This window comes from Pelodiscus sinensis, chromosome 14, assembly GCF_049634645.1.
Source record: "Pelodiscus sinensis isolate JC-2024 chromosome 14, ASM4963464v1, whole genome shotgun sequence".
Classification (NCBI taxonomy): domain Eukaryota; kingdom Metazoa; phylum Chordata; order Testudines; family Trionychidae; genus Pelodiscus; species Pelodiscus sinensis.
This window is the reverse complement of record NC_134724.1, coordinates 37,545,453-37,572,417: the sequence shown is the minus strand read 5'-3', so window position 1 is coordinate 37,572,417 and position 26,965 is coordinate 37,545,453. Positions and strand designations below refer to the sequence as shown.

Genomic DNA, 26,965 nt, shown 5'->3' with positions numbered 1-26,965 from the left:
ACCCCCGCTAGTTCGAACTAGCGGGGTAGTGTAGACATACCCTTAGTGGCTTGACAATGCATTGTTACAATGTATCTCTGCAATGTCAATTTCAAGCAGCCCCTTGCACAAGCTTGAGCATGCCCTGGGACACAGAGGGGGGGCTGTTTCTGGCTACATAGGATTATATTCTTAACAGTTCTAAGTTACATGACCTAATACATTATATTCTAAAGGGGCAATAATAATAATAAATCTAAACATTTAACAATCTTAACAAATAATAATAGTAATAATAAGAATTAATAATAAATCTAAACACTTTAAGTTGTGGGGAACAAATTATGGGGAGTCACTTCCATTTGGGGGAATCATTTTCAATACATTAATATGTTATCCCTACACCCAGCCTCCCGAAAGGGCATCTGGGGAGGTGCGAGGCTCAGGCCTGGGCTTGTCTAATGTGCTCTTAAGAATCTCCAGGGATGGAGGTTCCACAGCCTCCCTGGGCAATTGATTCCTGTGCTCAACTGGAACCAGATGGGAAGTTGTTCCTATGGTCCAATCTAACCCTCAACCTCCCTGGCTGCTGTTTAAGCCCCTTGCTTCTTGTCCTGGCTTCAGAGGCCAAGGAGAACCAGTTTTCTCCCTCCTCCTTGTGACACCCTTTTAGGTACTTGAATTAACACAGATAGATAGATAGATAGATAGATAGATAGATAGATAGATAGATAGATAGATAGATAGATAGATAGATAGATAGATAGATAGATAGATAGATAGATAGATAGATAGGCCATAGCAGCTGGACCTGCCCACACTGTGCCCGTAGCACACTGCTCTGCCCTCAGACCATGCTGGGCTGTTTGCATTGTGCACGCTCGCCATGGGTAGGGCAGCGCCAGGGCGCAACGCCCGTGTACGAGAAATGCCAGGATTTTAAAGGTGGTTTTGTTCTGAATCGGAATAAAATGTCGAATTTCTAAATTTCCCACCATTGGCATTTCAAAAATGAGTTTGGATCTAGTAAAGCTTTTCATGCAGATTCAACTGAAACATTTTGTTTTTCAATGTTTTAACATTTTAAAAATATTATAAACTAAATTTCAACATGGCCCCATGATATTATTTTATTTTATATTTGAAAAACAAAGTCATTTCCAAAAAGAAAACATTCTCTTTGGAAAATGTCAAACCAGCCCATGTTGACATTAACAAAAAGCTTTGTTCTGATTCATTTCTAAATTCAATTGAATCAAAATTGGGAAATTCTCCCGGGACGTTTCGAGTTGGGTGAAATGGCTTTTTCTGATGGCCAAATGCTCAGTTACAAAATTTCCTGGCAGCTCTGCTAGAGAGAATTCTCTCTCCCACCCAGGTAACCGCTTCCATTGCGAGGCAGAGCTCCCGAGAGCACAGTCATACTGTGGGTAACGCAAATCGTCCCTTCCAAAATGGGATTCAAATGAAGGAGCCGACCCTTTCCCGGTGTTGATGGGATTGTAAAGGGAAATATTTCTGGGACCTTAACTCAGCGCTTGGGCGGCCACCCAGGAGAGATTCAAATGCCGCCCAGCTGATGGGCAGAGAGCCCACAGCACCCACAACCGGCAGCCTGTGTTTCCCCTGGTGGTGCACATCTGCACATGCCTGGGTGCACATAGCAAAATTCATTCTGCACACGGATGGACAAAACTTGCTAGCGGCTACCAGCAATGGTGGGTCCAGAGGCTCAGAAACATTCCTGCTGTCTTGGTCTGGCTGGGCCTCCAAAGTAGAGTGAGATCTGCCCGTCTCTAGCCCAGCCACTGAGCAAGCCTGGTCCTATAATCCACGCTTGCCAAGCTGCCAGCTGGATCCCACTTCTCTCTTCACGGCCCTTGTCTGGCTCTCGCCATGTGCGCTGTCCGGGGTGGGCGTTACAGAGAGAGCAGTGCACTACGGGCACAGGACGGGCAGGCCACACGTGGTCTGGGGGCAGAGCAGTGCGCTACGGGCAAGGGGCGGGCAGGCCCCGTGTGGTCTGGGGGCAGAGCAGTGCGCTATGGGCACAGGGCGGGCAGGCCACGCGTGGTCTGGGGGCAGAGCAGTGCGCTACGGGCAAGGGGCGGGCAGGCCCCACGTGGTCTGGGAGCAGAGCAGTGCGCTATGGGCACAGGGCAGGCGGGCCACGCGTGGTCTGGGGGCAGAGCAGTGCGCTACGGGCACAGTGTGGGCAGGCCCCGCGTGGTCTGGGGGCAGAGCAGTGCGCTACGGGCACAGTGTGGGCGGGCCCCGCGTGGTCTGGGGGCAGAGCAGTGTGCTACGGGCACAGTGTGGGCGGGCCCCGCGTGGTCTGGGGGCAGAGCAGTGCGCTACGGGCACAGTGTGGGCAGGCCCCGTGTGGTCTGGGGGCAGAGCAGTGCGCTACGGGCACAGTGTGGGCAGGCCCCGTGTGGTCTGGGGGCAGAGCAGTGCGCTACGGGCACAGTGTGGGCGGGCCCCGTGTGGTCTGGGGGCAGAGCAGTGCGCTACGGGCAAGGGGCGGGCAGGCCCCACGTGGTCTGGGAGCAGAGCAGTGCGCTATGGGCACAGGGCGGGCGGGCCCCACGTGGTCTGGGGGCAGAGCAGTGTGCTACGGGCACAGTGTGGGCGGGCCCCGCGTGGTCTGGGGGCAGAGCAGTGCGCTATGGGCACAGGGCGGGCGGGCCCCACGTGGTCTGGGGGCAGAGCAGTGCGCTATGGGCACAGGGCGGGCAGGCCACACGTGGTCTGGGGGCAGAGCAGTGCGCTATGGGCACAGGGCGGGCAGGCCCCACGTGGTCTGGGGGCAGAGCAGTGCGCTATGGGCACAGGGCGGGCGGGCCCCACGTGGTCTGGGGGCAGAGCAGTGCGCTACGGGCACAGGGCGGGCGGGCCCCACGTGGTCTGGGGGCAGAGCAGTGCGCTATGGGCACAGGGCGGGCAGGCCCCACGTGGTCTGGGGGCAGAGCAGTGCGCTATGGGCACAGGTATGGTTGGGGGGCAACAGCCCACGGGGGCTGGTCGCTACCCTGCTGCCGACAGCACGGCGAGGCTCAGACAAGTTTTGTGCCCACCCCAAGCACTGACTCTGCAGCTCCCATTGGCCTGGAACTGCAGCCGGTGAGAGCTGCAGCAGTGGGCCTGGGGGAGGCAGCACAGAGACCCCCCAGCGCCCTTTCCCCCTCCCCCGAGGCTGCTGCCAGAGCGGGGTGCTGGTCGTTTTCGGTAAGCACCGCTCCTCTGACCCTCTCCTGTCCCCAGCCCTCTGTCCCAGCCGAGAGCCCGCATCTGGCACCCAGACTCCCCCCCAGATCTGCACCCTGTGCCCGCCCGCCCCCAAACTCTCCCCCGCAGCCTGCACCCTGCCCGCCCCCAAACTCCCCCCAGAGCTGCACCCTGCACCCGCCCGCCCCCAAACTCTCCCCCGCAGCCTGCACCCTGCACTCGCCCGCCCCCAAACTCCCCCCAGAGCTGCACCCTGCACCCTGCCCGCCCCCAAACTCCCCCCAGAGCTGCACCCTGCACCCCGCCCTCCTCCAAGCTCCACCCCCCCAAGCTGCACCCGGCACCTGCCCGCCCCCAAACTCCCCCCCAGAGCTGCACCCTGCACCCGCCCGCCCCCAAACTCCCCCCCAGAGCTGCACCCTGCACCCGCCCGCCCCCAAACTCCCTCCCACAGCCTGCACCCTGCACCCCTTCCATGTCCCAAACACCGACCCTCAGCTGGTGAAATGAGCGGGGAGAGCGAGTGCCAGAGGGAGGAGGTGTGCTCGTAATGCCCGAGAGCCCCCTTGGCGCCCGCCCTGTCGCTGCTGCAGGGTCCGTGCCTGGCCCCCTGCTCAGAGCGTCTGTCTGGTTCCAGAAGACCGGAAGCTCTTTGTGGGCATGCTGGGGAAGCAGCAGAGCGAAGACGACGTCAGGCGGCTCTTTGAACCCTTTGGCCAGATCGAAGAGTGCACCATCCTCAGAGGGCCTGACGGAGCCAGCAAAGGTGAGAGCTGCCCCAGACAGCCGGGTGGAGGCTGCTGCCCGGCACCCCTCAAACCGCCGCGGGACGTGGCTTTGCCCAGCTCCTTCCCACGAGCGTCCTTCCCACGAGTGTCTGTGCATCTTTCCCATGAGCATCTTCCTACAAGCGTCCATGCGTCCTTCCCGCTAGTGTCTGTGCATCCATCCCACGAGCGTCCGTGCATCCTTCCCACCAGCATCTGTGCATCCTTTGCACGAGCGTCCATGCGACCTTCCCGCTAGTGTCTGTGCATCCATCCCACGAACGTCCGTGCATCCTTCCCACGAGCGTCCGTGCATCCTTCGCACGAGCATCCATGCAACCTTCCCGCTAGTGTCTGTGCATCCATCCTATGAGCGTCCGTGCATCCTTCTGACCAGCGTCAGTGCATCCTTCCCGTGAACGTCTGTGCGTCCTTCCTGCTAGTGTCCTTGCATCCATCCCACGAGCATCTGTGCATACTTCTCTCTACTGTCTGTGTGTCCTTCCCACTAGTGTCTGTGAGTCCTTCCCACAAGCGTCTATGCATCCCTTTCCCCAGCAGCGTGCAGGCCTCACCCCGGCACAAGTCACTGTGCCCGGAGTGCCAGCAGGCCTTTGCACCAGGGTGGGGCACAGCTGTGTCTGAGATATTCAGCACCCTCGGGAGCGCCCAGGCCGGCGGGCTGGGAGCTTAGATGTCATAGGGAGAATCAGCAGTGACATTTCAAGTCCTCCTCCCCCTCCCAGCCAGCGACCCCCTCGACTCCTCCTCTACCCATCCAGTGCCCCCCCTCAACCCTTCCCCTACCCATTCAGTGACCCCCTCAGCTCCTCCCCCTCCCAGGCAGAGTTAGGGCTGCCACGTGTCCGGAACTGACCCGGACAGTCCGGTATTTTCACCTCCTGTTCGGTTAAAAAAACCCAGAAAACACTGGACACCTAAAATGTCCTAAAATGTCCAGTATTTTCTGGGGGGGTTTTCCTGCCAGGAGGCAAAAATACCAGACACCTGGCAACCCTACCACACTCAGCAACTGGACCCAGCCCGGCCCCCAGCCCCCTCCCAGACCCACCCTCAGCCCCCCTGAATGCCCCCTCCTCCCTACTTACCTGGTTCTTCCCGCACAGAGTAAGAAAACAAGATGGCTGCCAGCAAAAAAAAAATCCCAAAGCTCTTAAAGGGGCCATGCTGGATTTATTTTATTTTTTTTCTTAATAACTGTTGGGGTCCTTTTTTTTTTCTCAACAACTTTGGTCTCCCCCTTTTTTTTTCTCAACAGTTTTTTGGGGGGGGGGTGTTCAGTATTTTGGGTTAAACCCTCTGGCAACCCTAGGCAGAGACTCCCTTGGCCCCTCCCCCACCCATACAGTGACACCCCCCTTGGCCCCTCCCCACCCAGTCAGCAACCCACCCAGCCCTTCCCCCACCCATCCAGCAACCCCCTCAGTCCCTCCCCACCCATCCAGCGCCCCCCTCAGCCTCTCCCCACCCAGTCAGCAACCCACCCAGCCCTTCCCCCACCCATCCAGCAACCCCCTCAGTCCCTCCCCACCCATCCAGCGCCCCCCTCCGCCTCTCCCTCTCCCAGTCAGCGATCCTCTCAGTCCTTCGCCCGCCCAGCCCTTGCCTCTCCTGGGTGTCCTGGGCGGGTGCAGCTGGGCCGGGCAGGCGGTGCTCTCGCCACGAGCACCCTTTCTGCTCTGCAGTGCAAGGCCCCTCTTGCTGGAGGCCTGTCCTTTCTCCCCCAGGATGTGCCTTTGTCAAATACGGGAGCCACGGGGAGGCCCAGGCGGCCATCAGCAGCCTGCACGGCAGCCAGACCATGCCGGTAAGTGCCGGGCTGGGGCAGGAGAGAGGAACCGGAAGGGCTCCCCCTTCCCTCCCATTGCTCGGGGCAAGTCGACGTGCCCCAGCGTCTGATGGCCCATGTGTGAGTGCAGCTGGGAGACCCTGGGGCCTGGGGATCTGCAGGGCCAGGTGGCTGGGGCGGTGGGGATGGATGCCCCCCTAGATTTTTGCACTTGCTCAAAGTTCCCCAGGCCGCAGAGCTGGGCGGACCCGGGGCCCAGCCGCTTTTAAGCAGCGGTGCCAGATTCTGCCAGCATGGGGCCGTGTGGCCACTGGGGTCTGAGCCGGCTGCCCCGCCATGCAGAATGGCCATGAGGGGCCGCTGGGCCTTGCGGCCTGGTGCACGGGGGGTTGGTTCCTGTCTAGCGTAGCACAGGGGGGTCGGCCGAGAACTCCCATCAGCTGAGCTGGGGTGCGCCCCCCTGCACGCACCCTGGACCCTTCCGTGCGCCTGTCACTGGCGACATTGGGCACAACGCGACGGTCCCGCCAATATTTCACCATCACTCGTGCACAGCCCCCGTGCATTTCAGTGCCCTTGCTTGGCACCCCTGTGAAATCCCCACCCCAGGAGGCAGAGAAATGGCCACGCCCATTGGCCACACCATCTTCCCGTCCCCCGCCCACGGCGTGGGGCTTGCTCCTTAATCCAGCCACCACCTAATCTGATCCCCCATTGAATTCAGTCCGCATCAGAGGGATCGAGCGGTTTGTTGCCCCTCTTTGGTCCTGAGCAGCCCTGCGCTCTGTCCGCTGGTGCTGGGGGGCCATTCAGTCACCGGCGGGAGACAGTTGCTAGTTACCTAGGTGCGACGGTGGAATGGCAGCAGAAGGGGCAGAGTCCAGGGCCAAGCAGGGTGCATAGAGGACGCCGTTGCACTGATCGGCCCGTACTGGGGGCGGGGGCTGCCCTGGGATCCTGCTCTGGACAGGGATGCGCACTGCCGCACGTCGGGCGGGCGGGGAGAGGCGCTCTGCCCTCCACGGATCCCCCAGGGCCGTTGCTCCCGCAAGCCAGGGGACCCCGCCGCGGAGAAGGAAGAGGAGTCCCCCTCCCTGCGTCAGCCCCCAAACCTGCCCTCCACTGGGGTGACGGGTGGTTTCAAACTCCGACCCTGTTGCTTCCCTGCCCAGCCGTCCGCTGGCTTGTGACCTGAGCCAGCTTCCGACTCCCGGCTCAGGTCTCTGGGCGGGGAGCGTTTGTCCAAGGGCCTAGCATGGGAATGAGTTAACCCGCCACCGGGGGCTGGGCTCGTGTCTGGGGTCACCCCGAACGCTCCCTCCGGTGGGGCCCTGCCGATGCAGAGCGGAGCCAGCCCAGCGGGAACAGGCGCTTGGCCGTTATTACAAACCCCACCAGTTGGGACGGCAGCAGTGAGCGCCTGGGACGCTGCAGCTGAAAGCCGTTCCGGAGCCAGGCGATTGGAAATCCAGGCCTCTGACCCCGGAGTCAGGGGCCCGACCTCAGCTGGCACAAAGTGGCCTCGTTCGGTGGCCTGCCGTGGAGCCTGCTGATTTGCCCCAGCCCACGGCTAACGGACGTTGCAGCTAGCGAGGAGAGCGCCGGCGGGGGCCCGCCAGGTGTGTTGCAGGTTCTTGGTCCCTCTCGGGGCGGCCTGGCGGCAGCATCGCACCTCTGCTTTTCCTCCCCGCCAGGGGGCCTCCTCCAGCCTGGTGGTGAAGTTTGCAGACACGGACAAGGAAAGGACTTTAAGGCGGATGCATCAGATGGCAGGTCAGCTGGGGATCTTCAACCCGATGACCATCCAGTTCGGCGCCTACGGGGCCTATACGCAAGCGGTAGGAGACGCGGGCGGGGCTGTGCGATGTCCCCACGGCTGGGTCCCGCAGAGAGCTGCATGCTGCGGATGCCCTAGCTCCAGAATACACTCTCAGCACTAGGGTGTCCTGGTGCCCGTGAAGGCCCAGGGACTAGATACTACAGTCAGGGCGCCTTGGACGAGCTGACACACCCAGAGCACAGCGCCCCCTCCTGGCTGGGCCCAGCCCTTTCTCCCCGTGGCCCTGAGACTCGTCAGGCGGGAGGCCCGAGAGTCGAGCGAGGGGCCGACTGTGCAGGAGTTTGCTTTGGGTCTTGCGGCTGCTGCCGTTAGTGGCTTCCGCAAGACGAGGTGCGAGCCGGGCGGGGTGGGGCGGGACGGGGCAGGACAGGGCGGGGGCGGCTCCACAACCCGCAGGGGGGTGGGGCCCAGGCGGAAGGGGCTGGGCCGAGGCTGCCTTCCCTCCGGCAGCCCTCAGCACTGCTCCTCTGGCAGCCCTCAGCACTGCTCCGGCGCGCCGCGTGGGGCTCCGGCGGGGATTTAAAGGGCCGGGGTTCCAGCAGCAGTGGGACCCCGGCTGCTGCCCGTGTCCTGCTTCGCTCACCGGGGCATCTACTCCGGCAAGGCGAGCCTAGGAGGCCGGGTGGCCTGGCGCCGAGCCGGGCGCAGGGCGTCCCCATGCGGCCCCCCCCAGGGGCCATGGGGCTGGGGTCCCGGGCCCGGTCTTCGCCCGAGAGCAGGCCAGATGACGGGAATGATCCGTTCGGGCCTTCCCACCTGTGAATGGGTTTGGGAGCCGTGGGAACGCGGTGACTGGCAGGTCACCCCTGTGGCAGGCCCCACGCCACCCGAGACCTGTCTGGCCCGGCGTGGCAGGTAACGCCGCGTCCTCCGAACAGAGACAGGCCTCCCTGGCCCGGCCGTGCAGCGGCCTCCGCCTCCGCCTGCCCTCTGTGCGCGGCCGGGGGTTAGAGAAGGCTCTGAAGGCTAAAGCATTACCAAGGCCATTTCCCCTCTCTGGGAATCCAGCTGCTGGGAGAGAGCTCAGCGGGGCCGCCCTGTTCGTCTGCAGCCGCAAAACCAGCAAGGAGGCCTGGCACTCGCGGTCACTGGGGCGTCAGCTTTCGGGGGGGACCCACTTGGTCAGCTGTGTGGGCAGAGGCAGGGTGTGCGCGGGGACAGTACTTCGTGTTGCTGAGTCAGGCTGTTCACAGCAGCAGGGGGAGGCGAATATGCGGAGAGGGGAAATGGCCTTTGCACTGCGTTCACATGCTGGCAGCCGTCTTCGGCCCAGGCGCTTGGTGTGGGCTTGGCCAATGAATTCGAGCTCAGACGCCAAGGGACGAACGGGCACAAATCGGACGTGAGGAATGGGCACGCAGACCTGCAGGGGCCATTTAACACCCCCCCCCACGGACATTCGGGAGAGGGCTTGGGAGTAGCCATCCTGCTACAGGAGCGTTTCAAAACCCCATTCCAAGAGAGAGACATCAGCTGGGCCTGAGAATTGCGGGGGGGGGGGGTCTGCATGCAAAGGGGGCGTGGGCAGTGCCCACTCCTGCCCACCTGTGGCCACACCCCGCAGGGAGATGGGTGACAGGAGCGTGTGACTGGCTCCTGGGAACAGAGAGAAGCTAATTTACAATCCCCTCCCCCTCCCTCCTCCTGCTGCCTTCCTCCCCTCCCCCTCCTCCCGCTGCCTTTCTCCCCTCCCCTCCCCCTGCTCCCACTGCCTTTCTCCCCTCCCCTTCCACTCCTCCCGCTGCCTTTCCCTCCTTCCCTCCCCTCCCCTCCCCCTCCTCCCACTGCCTTTCTCCCTTCCCCTCCCCGTCTCCCGCTGCCTTTCTCCCCTCCCCTCCCCCTCCTCCCACTGCCTTTCTCTCCTTCCCTCCCCTCTCTCCTCCCGCTGCCTTTCCCTCCTTCCCTTCCCTCCCCTCCCCCTGCTCCCGCTGCCTTTCTCCCCTCCCCTCCCACTCCTCCCGCTGCCTTTCTCCCCTCCCCTCCCCGTCTCCCGCTGCCTTTCTCTCCTTCCCTCCCCTCTCTCCTCCCGCTGCCTTTCCCTCCTTCCCTTCCCTCCCCTCCCCCTGCTCCCGCTGCCTTTCTCCCTTCCCCTCCCCCTCCTCCCACTGCCTTTCTCCCTTCCCCTCCCCGTCTCCCGCTGCCTTTCTCTCCTTCCCTCCCCTCTCTCCTCCCGCTGCCTTTCCCTCCTTCCCTTCCCTCCCCTCCCCCTGCTCCCGCTGCCTTTCTCCCTTCCCCTCCCCCTCCTCCCACTGCCTTTCTCCCTTCCCCTCCCCGTCTCCCGCTGCCTTTCTCTCCTTCCCTCCCCTCTCTCCTCCCGCTGCCTTTCCCTCCTTCCCTTCCCTTCCCTCCCCTCCCCCTGCTCCCGCTGCCTTTCTCCCCTCCCCTCCCCCTCCTCCCGCTGCCTTTCTCCCCTCCCCTCCCACTCCTCCCGCTGCCTTTCCCTCCTTCCCTCCCCTCCCCTCCCCCTCCTCCCACTGCCTTTCTCCCCTCCCATTCCCCCTCCTCCCGCTGCCTTTCTCCCCTCCCCTCCCCCCTTCCCGCTGCCTTTCTCCCCTTCCCTCCCCCTCCTCCCGCTGCCTTTCTCCCCTCCCCTCCTCTCTCCTCCCACTGCCTTTCTCCCCTCCCCTCCTCCCACTGCCTTTCTCTCCTTTCCTCCCTCCCCTACCAAGTCCTCCCCTCCCCTCCTTCCTCCCGCTGCCTTTCTCCCCTCCCCTCCCGCCTCCCCTCTTGCCTTCTTCTTTCCTTAAGATAATGCAGCAGCAGGCAGCCCTCATGGCGGCAGCACAAGGGACCTGCCTGAACCCCATGGCCGCCATCGCCGCCGCCCAGATGCAGCAGATGGCGGCCTTTAACGTCAGTGGGCTCGTGGCTACCCCGATGACCCCCTCGTCAGGTACCTGTCAGCCCCGCTCTGCCTCTGCCGCGTGGGTTTCCAGGCCCTGCCGTGGCAGCCAGAGAGCAGGTCTGGGTAACGCAGGGGCTGGATCCCCTGGGAATTGGGGAGCCTCCATCAGGCATGTGGAGGGGACCCGTCAGCTCCTTCCCTAACAAGCTGTGCCCATGCAGGGGTTGACTTCGACTTGTCAGCTTAGAAGAGAGACGGGTATGGGGGGATTGGTAGAGGTCTATAGAATCATGACTGGTGTGGGAAAAGTGAGTAAGGAAAAGTTATTTACTTGTTCCCACAACATAAGAACTAGGGGTCACCAAATGAAATGAACAGGCAGCAGGTTTAAAATAAACAAAAGAAAGTTTTTCTTCACTCAGCGCACAGTCAACCTGTGGAACTCCTTGCCAGAGGATGTGGTGAAGAGCAGGACTTTAACAGGGTTCAGAAAAGAGCTAGACACATTCCTGGAGGTTAGGTCCATCAATGGCTGTTAGCCAGGATGGGTAGGAAGGGTGTCCCTAGCCTCTGATTGGGATCACGTGAGGATTTCCTGTTGTGTCCGCTCCCTCTGGGGCACGTGGCACTGGCCGCTGTCGGCAGACAGGACACTGGGCCGGATGGACCTTTGGTCTGACCCAGCCTGGCCGCTCTTCTGTTCGCTGTTTGTTAAAAGCCAACAAGCCAGTGATCGCGGTGCACCGACAGGCCCCGTGCGGGCCCAAAATGCTCCCTGTCCGCTCTCAGCACCCCCGAGCTAATGCTCTCCTTCTGTCTCCCGCGGCCCCTTTGCATGGGGGTTAGGTACAAGCACACCCCCCGGGATCAGCACAGCGCCCGTCCCCAGCATAGCCACGCCCATCGGGGTGAACGGCTTCAGCCCGCTCCCCCCACAGACCAATGGGCAGCCAGCCTCCGAGACCATCTACACCAATGGAATCCATCCATACCCAGGTAGGTCCCGGCGGGGGAGGTGCCAGGGAGTGTCCCCGCTCTTGCTGAGGGGCTGGGCTGGCTGAGGGGAGGGGCGGGGTGAGGCGCTGTAGTGGCTGTGGCCAGCGGGGACTCGGGGCTCTTTGGCCCCCTCTGAGACAGCTCCACCCCGCACAGCGCGGTGCCGGCGTGAGCAGCCCTCCACCGCGGCTTTAGAATGGGCCTCGGCGAGAGCGGGGATACGCTGGGTGGGGCATTGGGGGGCAGGATGGCAGCTCCCATCTGCCTGGGCTCCGACCCAGCGGGGAAACGCCGGGCAGCCTGCGATGGCTCGGTGGGGCTGTGCTGCTGGCAGGAGAGCGGTAGGGTCGGTGGAGGGCCGGGGCTGCGTCCGGCCCCCAGTCTCTGCTGGGCGATGTGCCGTGTCCTGGCCCACCCGGAGAGGGGAGTTCGCTGTCAGATCTGGGTGACAATTGTTCCGAGACGTGTTCCAGCGGCTTCGTCCCCCCCGAACTGTGCCGGGAAGGGTCGGCTTCGGCAGGTTCCCCCTTGAAAAAAACTGGGGACGGAGCCGGTGGCCTTGTGCACGTGTCCCTTTGCAGCGGCCGCCGCTTCGTTTCTCTCCGACAGGTCGGCTGAGACGGGGAGCAAAGCTCATCCCAAGAGCCTGCTCTGTTCCGACTGTCCGCGGGTGCCGCTTTGGAGGGCTTGGCCTGTTGGGCCTCCCTCGAGACGGGAACCGTCTCCGAGCGCTCACAGCGCTGGGCGGAACAAGCATCCCGTTCCCACCGCGCTCTGCCGCCGGCTGGACACGCTCCCATTCCCTAGTAGAACCCTCCTTCCCTGAGAGGGGCCCATCCTGGCAGGCGCTGAGACAAGCGCTGAGCGCTTGGTGCCCCTCAAGAGGAGGAGCCTGTTCCAGAGGGAGCGGTCGATCCCCTGGCTTGCGAGGGATCTGGGGCAGGCCAGCTGCTTTGGCTCTCAGGGCAGGTTGCTTTGCTGAGCGGGGACAAAAAGCCAACAGGAGCAGAGGGACGGTCCGGATCGGCTGGATCTCTGATTGATCCCTGCTGGCTGCCGCCGCCGCCATGCCTGTTCCTCTTTGGCCGATCTTGCTCACTCTCTCTCCCTTCTCCCTTCTTTTCTCTTCCCAGCTCAAAGTCCCACTGTGGCAGACCCCCTCCAACAAGCCTACGCAGGCATGCAGCACTATGCAGGTCTCCCACTTTGCTTTGCACGTCTCCCGTCTCGGCCTTGTGCTCTCTCTGCCTCGCGGTTTGGGGAGGGGACTGCATGCTGAGGGAGGGGCAGGGACACTTGCAAGCCCTGGCCAGTCCATGCCCTGGTGAACCATGGTACTTGCAGCCATGGCAGGCACTGGGTTGCCCGGTGAGTCCCGCTGGGACCGTTCCCTGAAAGCCATGCAACCGCAGGCTGTTGGGATCAAGCCGGGAATCCCTGGGGGAAGCTCTCTAGCCTTGGTTCAATGGGAGGCCAGACTCGATCAGCACGTTTCCAGCTGGGGGACCCAGCCCAAAAGGGGGCGGCAAGACTGTTGTGGGGAGTGTTGCAAGAGCAGTCGCCGCTGCTGGCCAGGCGTGCAGCTTGGAAAGCAGCAGCAGCACGGCGGGAAGCGGGGCAGAGTAGGGCTTGGCTCCGCGCTGAGCACGCTCACCGCCATGCCCTTATCCCAGGGGCCTGGCTACTGGCGAGGGGGGAGTTTTCCTGCAAATCCGCCTGAGCTGCTGCAGCAGAGGTGGGCTGGCTGGCGGCACGGCCACACGTCAAGGGAGAGCTCGGCGCAGGGTGATGGTGGAGACCCGGCTCGCTGCCAGTGCCGGTCGGGAGGCGATTGGGCGGAAGGGCCGGCCAGTGCTGCCCGCCAAAGGAAAGCAGAGGCTCTCGTTCGGTTTGCGGGGGTTCAGGGTTGATTTGTTGCTGGCCCTATCAATGGGCTGCCTTCCGGAAAGGGTGTTTGGGGGAGGGGAGACGTCAGCTTCCGTTTTCTACTAGCAGGAAATGTAACCCCCCTGACATTCACAGTCGCAGTGTGCTCAAAATCTGGGGCTGGCAGGAGCTGGGAACCTGAGACTCAGAAATGACATTTAGACCGACCTGCTGCACAGGGCCAACAATTCCTCCTCCTCGCTCCCTGCTCAGCGCCACCCAGAACTGACGAGGGCTTTGGAGCTTAGAAAAGAGACCACGAAGGGGGCATAGGACAGAGGTCTATAAAATTATGGCTGGAGAAAGGGAATGAAGAAGAGTTATTTACTCCTTCCCATAACACAAGAACTAGGGGTCACCTAATTTAGTGAATAGGCAGCAGGTTTAAAACAAACAAAAGGAAGTATTTCTTCACTCAGCACACAGACAACCTGTGGAACTCCTCGCCAGAGGAGGTTATGAAGATCAGGACTTTAACAAGGTTCAAAAAAAATGGATTCATGGAGGTTAAGTCCATCAATGACCATTAGCCAGGGTGGGCAGGGATGGGATCCCTGGCCTCTGTTTACCAGAAGCTGGGAACGGGTGATGGGAGAGGGATCGCTTGATGATTCCCTGTTCTGCTCCTTGCCTCTGGGGCACCTGGCACTGGCCACAGTCGGCAGGCAGGCCACTGGGCGAGAGGGACCTTCGGTCGGACCCCGTCTGGCCGCTCCAGTGTTCTTGTTTGCGAGCTGTCCCAGGGGCGCCCCCCACGTCGGCTGGGACCAAATAAGCTGCTTTCTGGGCGAGAGCAGCAGCCCTGCATGCGGCTTCAGAGCTGAGCTGCCTTGTGAAGCCAACGCTGTCCTGGAAACGTGGCCCTGCACCCGGCTGTCCCCGAGCCTTCCCGGGCACCGCTGGGGCCAGGCCGGAGCATCAGCAAAGCAGAATAGGGCACCCAGGCGTGACCCTTGTGTTCTTCTGTTGTCCAGCAGCTTACCCAGCCGCCTATGCACCCATCGGCCAGGCCTTCCCCCAGCAAGCGCCCATCATGCCGCAGCAGCAGCGAGAAGGTAAGGAGGGCGGGGCCCTGCGGGCGGCCCATTGGCTGCTCACATACCCAGCTGCCTGGCTCTTCTGGGGTGGGGAGGCATCTTTCGGCCAATGAAGGGTGTGTGTGTGTGTGTGTGTGTGTGTGTGTGTGTGTGTGTGTGTGTGTGAGAGAGTGTGTGCACACACGTGTGAGTGTGTGTGATGCCAGTGAAGTGGGGTATGTGTGCACGTGTGTACGTGTGACTGATGCCAATGAAGTGTGTGTGTGTGTTTGTGTGTGTCTGAGAGAATGTGTGTGAGAGATACCAAGGACGTGGAGGGTATGTGTGTGTCTGTGTGTCTGTGTGAGATGACAACGAAGTGGAGGGTGTGTGTGATGCCAACAAAGTGTGTGTGTGTGTGTGTGATGCTGTGATGGCGCGTTGGGGTTTTCCCGCCTCCTGCACCCCCGTAATGGCACGGACAGACTCCACCAGCCAGTAGAATAGAGGGAGTTTATTGCTTCTTCAGGATACAGCACAGCACAGATGTAATCTGGTTCCAGGGCAGGCCTAGGATGCCTCAGACCCCCTTGAGATGGGGGAGACTGGGCCCCTAAATCCCAGCCCTTTTCCCTAGGCTGTCTCCTCCATGCTCCCAGACAGAAACTAACTCCGGGTATGTCTACACTACAGCGCTAATTCAAACTAACGCATCCAGAACTAAAAACTAGTTTGAATTAGTGTTTTGCTAATTCGAACTAGCATGTCCACATTGAGTGGACCCTGAACCGAGGTTAAGGATGGCCGGAAGCAGTGCCGGCAGGGCATCAGATTAGGACTTAGAGCGTGGAGCTGCTGTCTCAGGCTAGCTGAGGGCTGTGCTTAAAGGGTCCCGACCTCCACCCCGGACAGACAGTTCTCAGAGGTTCCCCGCTCGCTTGTCTAACTCAATGAGGGATAGCAAAGCAGTCCTGGCTTGGAGTGCCCTGAATGCCCACACTCGGCACATCACAGCACTCGGCCATCAGCTCGGCTGCACTTGCCGCAGGCTGCCATCTGGGGGGGGGGGATCAATCAGGGGGCTGCAGGAGAGCTTCCACCCCACGGAGCCCGCAGAGCCACCCCAGTCCTCCCCATCGGGGGCTCGTACCCCATTCCTCCCTCCCTCCCCCCACTTACCCGTCCCTAGCCCCCCTTCCTGATGTACAAAATAAAGGACACGTGTGTTCAAAAATAGAAACTCTCTATTTAACAAAACTCGGGGAGACTGGGAAAAGGAGGTGGGAGAGGGGAAGAGAGAGGGTGGGAGAGGGAAGGGCAACTAAAATGATCAGGGGTTTGGAACAGCTCCCATATGAAGAGAGGCTAAAGAGACTGGGACTTTTCAGCTTAGAAAAGAGGAGATGGAGGGGGGATATGATAGAGGTCTAGTAAAGCATGAGTGGTGTGGAGAGGGTGCATAAAGAAAAGTTCTTCATTAGTTCCCATAATAGAAGGACTAGAGGACACCAAAGGAAAGGAATGGGTAGCAGGCTTCAAACTAATAACGGAAAGTTCTTCTTCACAAAGCAAATAGTCAACCTGTGGAACTCCTTGCTGCAGGAGACTGTGAAGGCTAGAACTAGAACAGAGTTTAAAGAGAAGTTAGATAAATTCATGGAGGCTGGGTCCATGGAGTGGTATTAGCCAGGGGGTAGGAGTGGTGTCCCTGGCCTCTGTTTTGGAAGGCTGGAGATGGATGGCACGAGACAAATGGCTTGGTCATTGTCTTCGGTCCATCCCCTCCGTGGTAGCTGGTGTTGGCCGCTGTCGGCAGACAGGCTACTGGGCTAGATGGACCTTTGGTCTGACCCAGTACGGCCATTCTAAGCTCAGGGCTCCGGTTCAGGGGTCTCACTGGACCACCTTGATTTTCATGCACACCTGCTCCTGGGTGGCCAGGCTGGCAGCTCTCCTGCCCTAGACGGCCACTTTCCTGTGCCTAGTGCGGAGGTCATGGACGAGGTCCACGATGTCCGCACTAGATCAGGCGGGCGCCCGTCTATTGCGTCCCCGGGCAAGCTCCCGGGAGCCACCAGCCTGGTCCCGGCAAGAGGGGGTGGGCTGGGTGGCAGCGGGTGGCTGGCTCGTGCCATGCCAGGTGCAGGGTCTGCTGGCTGGGTGCTGGCAGGCTTGCACCTGGCACGGGCACCGTAGCCAGCCCGTGCCCCTTTAAGGGCTCCGGGGCCGGGAGGGGGGCAGAAGAGTTTCCCTGGTGGTGCCCAGAGTGGCCACCAGGGCAAGCTGGGGAGGGCTAGCCTCCCACTAGTTCGAATTAAGTGGCTACACAGCCCTTAATTCGAACTACTTAATTCGAACTAGGCGTTAGTCCTCGTGGCATGAGGTTTACCTAGTTTGAATTAAGCGCACCGCTAGTTCGAATTAAGTTTGAACTAGCGGTTTTCATGTGTAGCGCCGTTAGTTCGAATTAACTTTGTAGTGTAGACATACCCTCCCTCACTTCCAGCCCTGCCCCCAGCCAGGGCTCCACTCCCCTTCTTCCCATTGTTCCACTCCCTGGGAGATACTGGTCAGACAGGTTCGAAGCCCCCTTGCATAATGACTCATCCCCTGCCCTGCTGGGCCGTGCTGCAGCCAGCAGCCAGTGGAGGTCACTCACAGCCCACTGCCCAGCATAGCAACCAGCAAGGTACCAACACTATGTCACAGATGCCAATGAAGTGGAGTGTGTGTGTGTGTGTGTGCGTGTGCGTGCGTCTGTGAGATGCCAACGAAGTGTGCGTGTGCGTGTGTGCACGCGTGCGCGAGCAGTGAGGGAGACCGAGCGAGATCACTCCAAAGCAAAGCTCAGGGACACCCTTAGGCTGCTCAGAAGTAAGCGTTTCCGGGCCAGGGGATACGTGCGCCATCCCAGTGATTGGCGAGGTGCCGGGGGCGGCCGGGTCTCCCGGGGCAGTGGGTGAATGAAGCCCGTGCTTCATGGCGTGGTAGGAATGAGGCGCATGACAGACGGAGGAAGGAGAATTCATGGGAGGATCTGGGGGTGCCTGCGTCCCGGGACTGGTGGCTGGCGATGGGGGATGAATGGAGAAGGGTCAGACGGGAGGTAGGGGAAGGTGATGTGCAGAGAGGGAGGCTGAGGAGAGGAGGGTGGAAAGCAACCAGGCCACGGGGCAGGAGGCGAGGCGGAGGGGTGCTGGCCAGTCACTGGCGTGCAGGGGACTAGGCCAGAGCCCTGGCTGAGAGGCCAAGGGGCCATCTAGAGACCTTGCTGGATGGGCGCAGTTGGCTGAGGGGGCCTGGGAGGAGCCGTCCGGGTGCGTGGAGGGGGAGCGGGCGACGTGCAGCAGGCGGGGTGGGTGGCTGGCAGAGGGGCGCTCTGGGGACTGGCTGGGGAGACGGCGGCGTGGACGCGGGGCGCTGCGCCAGTCGGGGCATGAGAAGGGCAGCTCCAGGCTCGGTGCTAACGGCGGCTGTTCTTTGTGTGTGCACGTGTGTTACCCCAGGTCCCGAAGGATGTAACCTGTTTATTTATCACCTGCCCCAGGAGTTCGGAGACGCCGAGCTCATGCAGATGTTTTTGCCTTTCGGCAATGTCATCTCTGCCAAAGTCTTTGTTGACCGTGCCACCAACCAAAGTAAATGCTTTGGTAAGTACCAGAGCCCTGCTCGCCCCTGTGCCCCCAGGCGCCTCTGGGGGTCGGCTCTCCTGCCCCGAAGAGCATTTGGATCAGCAGCCACTGTGAGCGACGTGGGAAGCACGGGGCCCCGCCCCCACAGCGACACACACAGCCGTCGGCCTCTGAGCACTCGCTGCCTGGCCCGATCGGCGAGGCCAGACCCAGTCCCCCCGCGATCCCCAGCATTACTGACGTGCCTAGGCCGGGACGCACGCAGGCCAGCACTATCACTGACCGGGCCAGGAGCCCCAGCGCTGCCACGTCAATCCACCCTCAGCACCACCTGGAGCGTGCCACGTCAGCCCTTAGCGCCGCCTGGAGCGTGCCACGTCAGCCCTTAGCGCCACCCGGAGCTTGCCACGTCAGCCCTTAGCGCCGCCTAGAGCGTGCCACGTCAGCCCTTAGCGCCACCCGGAGCTTGCCACATCAGCCCTTAGCGCCACCTGGAGCGTGCCACGTCAGCCCTTAGCGCCACCTGGAGCGTGCCACGTCAGCCCTTAGCGCCACCCGGAGCTTGCCAAGTCAGCCCTTAGCGCCACCCGGAGCGTGCCACGTCAGCCCTTAGCGCCACCTGGAGCGTGCCACGTCAACCCTTAGCGCCACCCGGAGCTTGCCACGTCAGCCCTTAGTGCCACCTGGAGCGTGCCACGTCAGCCCTTAGCGCCACCCGGAGCTTGCCACATCAGCCCTTAGCGCCACCTGGAGCGTGCCACGTCAGCCCTTAGCGCCACCTGGAGCGTGCCACGTCAGCCCTTAGCGCCACCCGGAGCTTGCCAAGTCAGCCCTTAGCGCCACCCGGAGCGTGCCACGTCAGCCCTTAGCGCCACCTGGAGCGTGCCACGTCAACCCTTAGCGCCACCCAGAGCTTGCCACATCAGCCCTTAGCGCCACCTGGAGTGTGCCATGTCAACCCTTAGCGCCACCTGGAGTGTGCCACGTCAGCCCTTAGCGCCACCTGGAGCATGCCACGTCAGCCCTTAGTGCCACCTGGAGTGTGCCACGTCAGCCCTTAGCGCCACCTGGAGCATGCCACGTCAGCCCTTAGTGCTGCCCGGAGCATGCCACGTCAGTCCTAAATGCTGCCCTGAGTGTGCCAGACCCTGGGGTTTGTTAGTGCTCAAGGGCCTGGCACTGTGGGTGCGTCAGTGCCCCAGGGCTTGGCCTGGCGCCTCAGTGCCGTGTGTCACGGCAAGTCACGCCTGCCTGGGCACCAGACGTGTTTGGGCTTTGGGGCCTATGTGGGTGCCCGGAGTCGTGTGTTGTAGCCCCTGCTGTCTCCCTCGGCCCACCTCAGCTGCCGCAGGATCACCTCAAGGCCGGTGCAGCCTCTGACCCCCTCCCTGCACAATTTCCCTCTGGGGCCCCCGGAAATGGGGCTCTTGGCCCCTCGCCTGCAACCCCAAACCAGGCACCCGAGCAGCTGCTCCTGGCACCGAGGGCGTTAGCAAGGAGCCACGCCCGCCCTTGGGCCCCTCCACGCGACGGCTGCTTCCTGGCTGCTGGCAACCCCCCTGGCAGCAGGGGAGGGCGGGGAGAGGCTGCGGTGTGGGGCGCCCAGCCCTTCCGGTGCCCTGCCTAACACCGACCTCACCCCCCGGCCTCTGTCTGACTGAAAGCCAGAGCCAGCCAGGTGCCGCTGGCAGCCGTCTGCCTCACTCCTTCAGGGTATGTCTACACTACCCCCCTCGTTCGAACTAGGGGGGGTAATGTAGTCATACGGAGTTGCAAATGAAGCCCAGGATTTGAATTTCCCGGGCTTCATTTGCATAAAGCCGGCCGGTGCCATTTTTAAATGCCGGCTAGGTCGGACCCTGTGCCACGCGGCTCCCCTCGGGGCTTGGGCCTGGCCGTGGGTGCTCGCTGCCCCTACGCTCTTCCGAGTGCCTCTCTGGGGCGAGAGCTGGGTGGTGGGTCTCCGGGAAGGGGGATTCCAGGCGCAATTCCCCCTCCTTGAGAGCGGGGGCAGGGGGTGTTGATGCTGCACTTTTACTTCACTTTGTCTCTCGAGGCCTGATTGATCGACGGGCGTGTTCCTTTGTGCCCGCCCTGCCCCCTCCGTCCCAAGGCAGCCTGGCCGGGGGGGGGAGGGGGCACCTCATAGCAGCCCTTCGCCGCCACTCTTCAGGGCTGCGAGCCCTTGGGGAGGTGGCGCGCTCTGGGGCCCTCCGGGGGGGGGCCGAGCGGGGCAAGTCGCTTCCTTTCCATGCTACCCCACGGCAGTGCTGGCTCTTCCCCCTGCCGAGCCGGATGTCACTCCCGCGGCGCTGGACTACCCCGGGGCGGGCAGCTCACTGCGAATGTTCCGGCTGGTTTCTGGGGTGAGTGGGCAGAGAGCCGCGTGCTCCTCTTGTCCTTCCAGCCAGGGGGGACGATCTGCCAGGCTGCCCTGTCCGTGCAAGGTCCCAGTGCTCCGGGAATGCACACGTGGGGGGCCGTGGGCAAAGGCGGGGCCCGCGTGGGCACACACACGACTCCCCTCGTCCCCTGCCGGCAGTGCGCTCCCGGTCTGCACTGAGACCTCTGTGCGAGGGGCACCCGCCTCGTCTGGCCAGCAGCTCCGGCAGAGCGAGGGTGGCACCGCGGCCTCTCGGCTCTCTGCTGAGCCTGCCACGAGAGGTGCAGCTGAACGCCGGCGCGAGGTTTGGGGGGGAGGAGCCCCTCGCGGCTGCGACTGGCCCGGGCTGCGTTTGGACCAGTGCCACAGGGCGCCAGACTCCAGTTTCAGGGCCTGTCTTCCCATCCCCATAGCCCTCTCCCGGACGCTGAGTTCTTGGTTCCAGTCTGGGCCCCTCGCCCGCCCTTGCTGCAGGCCCTGCTCGTGCGGTGTGGGGCGCCCCCCTCGACGTGGAGACACCCTGGGCAGCCCTGCCTTGCTTTCGGTCGTGGCAATCCGCAGCTGCTCCGGCCTGCTGCAGCCTCCTGTTCAGCCACTGAGATGGCGCTGCCCCCAGGTCCGCCTGGCGCCACGCAAGCCCCACACTCCTGGCGCGCTGGGAAGGGCCCCGCTACCCGTCCGAAAGGCCGAGCTCGGCACGCAGCCTCTCCATGCCCAGCGGCAGTGGGCGCTCTGCCGGGCCCTGCACCATGCTGGCGGGGAGCCCGGTGACAAGGGGATGTGGGTGCCACCCCGAGCTCCAACGTGACTCGCTGCACGGCCGAGGGGAAGCTCCTGCCCCGCTCTGCCCGCATTGAATGGCTCCGACGCCCTCACTCGCCCTGGCCTGCAGAGGAGGCTTCGCGCGGCCGGGCTGGGAGGTGCCGGACAGGTTTTTATTGCCACCGATGAGCAGCTCTCACTGCATTACCGCCGCCGCTGCCTCTGTAGCCCTCCCCCCGCCAGCGCTGCCCGCGGAGCCCCGCCCTGCGCTCACAGGGCAGGAAGGATCGGCGCCCTGTGGCCCCTGGAGAGGAAGGTGCCCGGCCCCTCCACGTGCCCCCTCGCTGCGCTCAGTTCCACGGCCCTCCTGCTGGGACTGGCTGCAGGGCCAAATGGAGCTGCGGAGCACGCTGGACGCCCCGGCTATTACAGCCCGTGGCTTTTCTATTGCAGCAGACGTCGCATGGGGAGAAGAATGCCGCGAGGGCCCTTTCGAATGTACAGAACCAGCCCGTAGTGGCGAGGCCGGCGCGGCGGGGCGCCAGGCCCCCGGGGCTGGGTCTCAGGGGTCCTGGACCGGGCTGAGGTCTCCTGCCAGCCACATGGAGAACTGGAAGGACGCGGGGGTCGGGGGCTGGCGGTTTGTATGGAGACTGCTCTTGGAGGAAGTGGGGCGCTGATGGGCCTGCGTGGGGTGCTGGATCCGGCAATGCACGGCCCGGGTTTGGAGCTGGCTGCATGAACACGCAGGCAGGGCTGTGTGAGCAAAGGGCGTTCTCAACAGCAGCCACGGCAGCCCTCGGGCAATTCCCAGGAGCCTGACTGGTCTCCGCTTTGGACCTTTCTTGGCATGTCGTCCCAGCAAAGTGGCTGCAAATGCTGCGGAAAGGAAGTGGCCGCGCTGCACCCCGGCCCCGCACAGCTGTACATGACAGGGCAGGGGGCAAGGCGGAGAAAGGGAGCCCAGCTCACAAATCCTCTGGAAGGTCAGAGAATCCTAGAGACTAGGACTGGCAGGCCCTCGAGTCCAGTCCCCTGCCCCATGGCAGGACCCAGCACTGTCTAGACCAGGGGTCTCCAAACTACGGCCCGGGGGCCGGATGCGGCCCGCGAGGCCCTCTCATCCGGCCCGTGGAGACCTTTTTGGATTCAAAGGCAGAAGAAGTGAGATTGTTTCAAAACCCATTTGAAGCAGATGTGGCCAGTTGCCCAGATGAACTGCAGCTGGAAGTCATTGAGTTGCAAGCAAATGACCTCCTTAGGGACAAGTTCAAAATAGGACTGGTGGGTTTTTACCAGTTTTTGCCCAAGGAAGACTTTCCTAATGTCAAAACTTTTGCATCAAGGTACCTTTCAATCTTTGGAACAACATACCTGTGTGAACAAACATTTTCAAGAATGAAATACGTGAAGAACAATTTGAGAACAAACTTGTCCGATGATAATCTCAGGTCACTGTTGATGTTAGGGACAACAAATCTAAAGCCAGAAATGTCTGCTATTTTGGCATCCAGGAAACAATTTCACCATTCACACTAATACAGGTGTTCATGTGTAGTGTATGAATGTGTTATTAAATAATAACTGAATAAAATAATATTAAATACATAATTAAAAACAACATCCATGTTTTGATTGTTTTTTATTTGGACCTCAAGTGTGTAGTCGGCCCCCGAACTGCTGTTTGATAGTTAATGCGGCCCTCGGGCTGAAAAGTTTGGAGACCCCTGGTCTAGACCATCCCTGCCAGGTGTCTGTCCAACCTGCTCTTACGTATCTCCAGCGACGGAGATTCCCCAACCTCCCCAGGCAATTCGTTCCAGTGTTTTACCACCCTGACAGGCAGGAATTTTTTCCCAATGTCCAACCTGAACCTCCCTTGCTGCAGTTGAAGCCCATTGCTGCTTGTCCTGTCCTCAGAGGCCCAGGAGAACCAGTTTTCTCCCTCCTCCGTGTGACACCCTTTCAGGAGGTCAGAGGTTATGTCGCCTGCGTGTTGTTGAGACCCCTGCCGTGCGTTGGGGTGTGTAGCTACGGGGTATCCTCCTAGGGCCTCTCTCACCCACAGGGTCAGTTCTGAGCCGCCACGGTTCAGCCCTATCCGCCCCCCCTTCTCTGGGGAGTCCTGCAGAACTCGGGGGCCTTTCCAGTAATGGACGTTCTGCGGTTAGTAGAGCTTGTGACGTCCCTCCTCGGGATGGAGGGCTTGGGGTCTCGCCCCCCAGCTGCAGAAACAGCAGCAGCGCTCAGGACGTGGGGGGAGGTTCTCCGCCCTCCCAGGCTCAGGGTCCCGGTGGCAGGGAAGGGGGGTGTTGATCCGACTGTCTCCAAAGCAGCCGAGCCGCGTTGACAGCAGTACACACCTCTTGGCGGAAGCCGTTGGGCTTTGCCTGCACCTCGCTGCTCTGTGAGTTACCGCCGGGGAGCGCGAGGGGCCTTTGCTTTCAAACGGCTTTCCGCTGGCCTCCCTCGGGGGCGGGGGCATCGCGCACTTCGCCTCCAGACGCAGGCCCCGGGGCAGCGCTGGCGTCTCCACAGAGGGGCTGTGGTCACCTTATTCCCAGCCTCGGCTCCCCCTCCCACCCCAAGCCTTCTGGGTGACCCCAGGCCCTTGCTGGGTTACCTTTGGGGGCTCGGCGTGAGGAGTGGGGAGGGTCTCTGGCGCGCTTGGTGACGAATTGTGTCCTTCCTTCTCCGCCCCCTCTCACCCCTACCCCCAGGTTTCGTCAGTTTCGACAATCCAGCTAGCGCTCAGGCAGCCATTCAGGCCATGAACGGCTTCCAGATCGGCATGAAGAGGCTAAAGGTCCAACTAAAGCGGCCCAAAGATGCCAACAGACCCTACTGACCCCTGCTCACCCTGGCCCTGCAAACAGGTAAGCCATTGGCAGCCCGCGTGGTCCCTGCGGGAGAGCTGGGGGTAGTGTGCTGTTTCCTGGAAGCCAGGGGGCAGTATGGCATCTCCCGGCACCGGGACGGCTGTGCACCACTGCCATCTGCTGGGCAGCGTTGGACCTGCTTGGCCAGAGCACGTGGCCCTGGGCCCTCGCGCTCAGCGCTGCTCCCTTAGCTCTGCCGCTGTCTTTCCAGCCCATCTGAGGCCGGGCGGTCATAGGCCAAGAGCGCCAGACACGACTCCCTCCCACAGCTGCTTCTGCCCGGTCCCGCTGTGGCCTCGGAGCTTCAGTGAGAGCCACGTTCCCACCACGAGGAGTCCTGGGGCCCCTTAGAGGCTGGTAAAACCCACTTCGGTAGCCGCATCGCAGGCTGTACCCAGGAAAGCCGACACCCCAGTCAGTCTGTTCATCCCTAAGGTGCCTCGAGACCCCTCGTGGCTTTGACAGATCCAGACTAACGCAGCAACCCCTCTGAGACCCGACGTCTCCTTAAAGTGCTGGGAGGGCTCTCCTGGATGTTGCTACTGCTGTTGCTTCCTTCCGAGTTGGCTAGATCCTAGGTGGCAGAGAACCCGCCGGGCGCCCAGCTCTGTGGGCAGGGCAGAGAACCCGCCGGGCGCCCAGCTCTGAGGGCAGGGCAGAGAACCCGCCGGGCGCCCAGCTCTGAGGGCAGGGCAGAGAACCCGCCGGGCGCCCAGCTCTGAGGGCAGGGCAGAGAACCCGCCGGGCGCCCAGCTCTGAGGGCAGGGCAGAGAACCCGCCGGGCGCCCAGCTCTGAGGGCAGGGCAGAGAACCCGCCGGGCGCCCAGCTCTGAGGGCAGGGCAGAGAACCTGCCGGGCGCCCAGCTCTGAGGGCAGAGCAGAGAACCCGCCAGGCGCCCAGCTCTGTGGGCAGGGCCGCTGCCCACAGCAGCACAGAAGGAAGGGTGGCGTGGCAGGGTTTTGCCACCCTTCGATTTTCACTGCTGCTGGCCGTGCTGCCTTCACAGCGCGGGCCCTGGGCTGTCACCAGCCAGCCCCGCAGCTCTGGCCAGCCAGGGATTTCATGGAGAAACCTTGCTTCTGGTTGTATTGCTATCCCGGACGAGGGGCTCCCTGCTGAGCGCGTGCTGCCTACAGGCGCGCCTGGCTGCCTTTGCAGGGCGTAGGCCCACGTGGCGACGCTCAGCTACCGACATGCGCCAGCAGCAGACGCCAGCAGAGGCCCTGCATGCGGGAGAAGCTCTTGGTTAGCTCACTGCCCTGGGGTGGCCCTCGACTCCACTGGACACCCACCCGCCTAGGGCTCACCTTGCGGAGCGCCGAACCCTTCCTGCCTCGGCAGGGCGCTTCCCAGCAGCGCTGGGCACGAGCTGCCGAGTTCGGCGCCCAAGTCGGAGGAGGGGAAGTGCTTGGATCCGGGCCTGGGCCCAGGGCGCGCTCTGTTTTCAAGCGGGGCTGGATGTTCCACGCCCAAACGGCTGTTGGACCCGCCGCCAGCCCTGCGCTGGCCCTTTAAGGGCAAACCCAGCCCTGAGCCAGGGCTAGAGCCACCCCCAGCTGAGGCCTTATTGCTAATTAGGGCCCAGCTGGGGGCCATATAAAGGAGGTAACGGGACTCACACCTGCTCTGGCTGGAGAGTGGGAGGGGTGCGGCTGCGGCTGCGGCTGCTTGGGAAGGGAAGGGAAGGGAAGCAGAGCTCAGCTCAGCTCAGCTCAGCTCAGTCTAGGCAAGCTCCCAGGCTGCAGGGCCTGAGGCCAGACCCGAGGGCAGGAAGGCTGCAGGGGGCAGCCAGAGGCAGCAGGCCCCCACCCCTGGCCCCCACCTCCTTGCCAGTGCTGAGTGGCTGTTCCACACAGCAGTTTGCCCCTGAGGCAGGCCTAGGTGAGGCCCGGCCGTGGGTTACTGAGGCCAGGCGCGTGTAGGGGAAGTGGGTGTTCCCTGGGGAGGGACCCCTGGGCACAGGAGGAGTGGGTGTTGCCGGGGGGAGGGCCCTGGAGGACAGAGACACTGGAGTGGGCGCGGCCGGAGGGCGGTGTCCTGAAGGGGGCGCTGCGGCCAAGAGTGCTGCGGGTCCGGCCTGGAGAGGGAAGGGAGGGCACGGGGGGGCCCAGCCGTGAGAGGCGTCCAGCGAGCTGACAAAAGCGAATCCCCGGGGCTAACCGCCGTGGCGACGAGTCTGAGCTGGGGATATGGGATAAAATATGATTTTCAGACACAATCTTCCCTAAAACTCCCCAGAGCGACCCCCCCCCCCCCCCCATGACTCAAACTGCCTCTTCTCTGTCCCACCACCTCCCAGAGCCCCGGGAGCCGCCCCAGGCCCGGTCTGGGGCTAAACGGCTCCGTTCGCCTTTTGTCACTTCCTCCTCTGTTTGCCGGCCCGCGTTTCCTCGCTCTGGTGGGGGGCTGGCCGCAGAGGCGCTTGTGACCCCCCTGTGCTGGAGCTCAGGAGCGGGGGAGACTGCGAGCGAGACAGCCGGCTCTTGCCCAGTGTCCAAGCTAGCGGGGAGGCCAAGGCGCTGGGTGTCGGCAAGTGGTCCCGAGTCTCTGGCTGACGACTGTTCTCAGCGGGGACTGGAGGTGCTTGTGGGCGGGCAGGCAGGAGTCTGTGGCTCTCGACCAGCCAGCCCCGTGCTGGCCCTGCTCGTGGGAGCAAACCTGCCTGTCTGTGAGGCCACTGGGCTATTACGCCGTCTCTTTCGAACATGGGGGGAGCGTTTGACCCTTTTTGGAGCGGGACGGGTGGGTGTCCGCGGGACGTTTCGAGTTCTGGGTGAAAATCAAGATCTGGAATACTGGCCGGAATGGGAATAATTTGATGTTGAGAAGCTGCTGCAGTGCTGAGACAGGAGCTTACTCGACAGCCCGCGGGTCTGTCAAAATCGGTTCTGGACCAGCCCC

At 62.3% G+C, this 26,965-nt stretch overlaps 1 protein-coding gene across 1 annotated transcript in view; it reads left to right on the top strand.

Moving 5' to 3' along the window:
• CELF6 (CUGBP Elav-like family member 6) overlaps positions 1-26,965 on the top strand; it is a 94,608-nt gene that overhangs the window by 60,366 nt on the left and 7,277 nt on the right. Inside the window, exons 4-12 of the mRNA XM_075897550.1 lie at positions 3,845-3,973; positions 5,723-5,802; positions 7,479-7,622; positions 10,373-10,517; positions 11,316-11,465; positions 12,599-12,661; positions 14,366-14,446; positions 17,914-18,057; positions 23,905-24,060. Of these exons, the coding sequence (XP_075753665.1) occupies positions 3,845-3,973; positions 5,723-5,802; positions 7,479-7,622; positions 10,373-10,517; positions 11,316-11,465; positions 12,599-12,661; positions 14,366-14,446; positions 17,914-18,057; positions 23,905-24,032 (1,064 nt within the window). The 3' untranslated portion in view covers positions 24,033-24,060. The remainder of the gene's footprint in view (positions 1-3,844; positions 3,974-5,722; positions 5,803-7,478; positions 7,623-10,372; positions 10,518-11,315; positions 11,466-12,598; positions 12,662-14,365; positions 14,447-17,913; positions 18,058-23,904; positions 24,061-26,965) is intronic.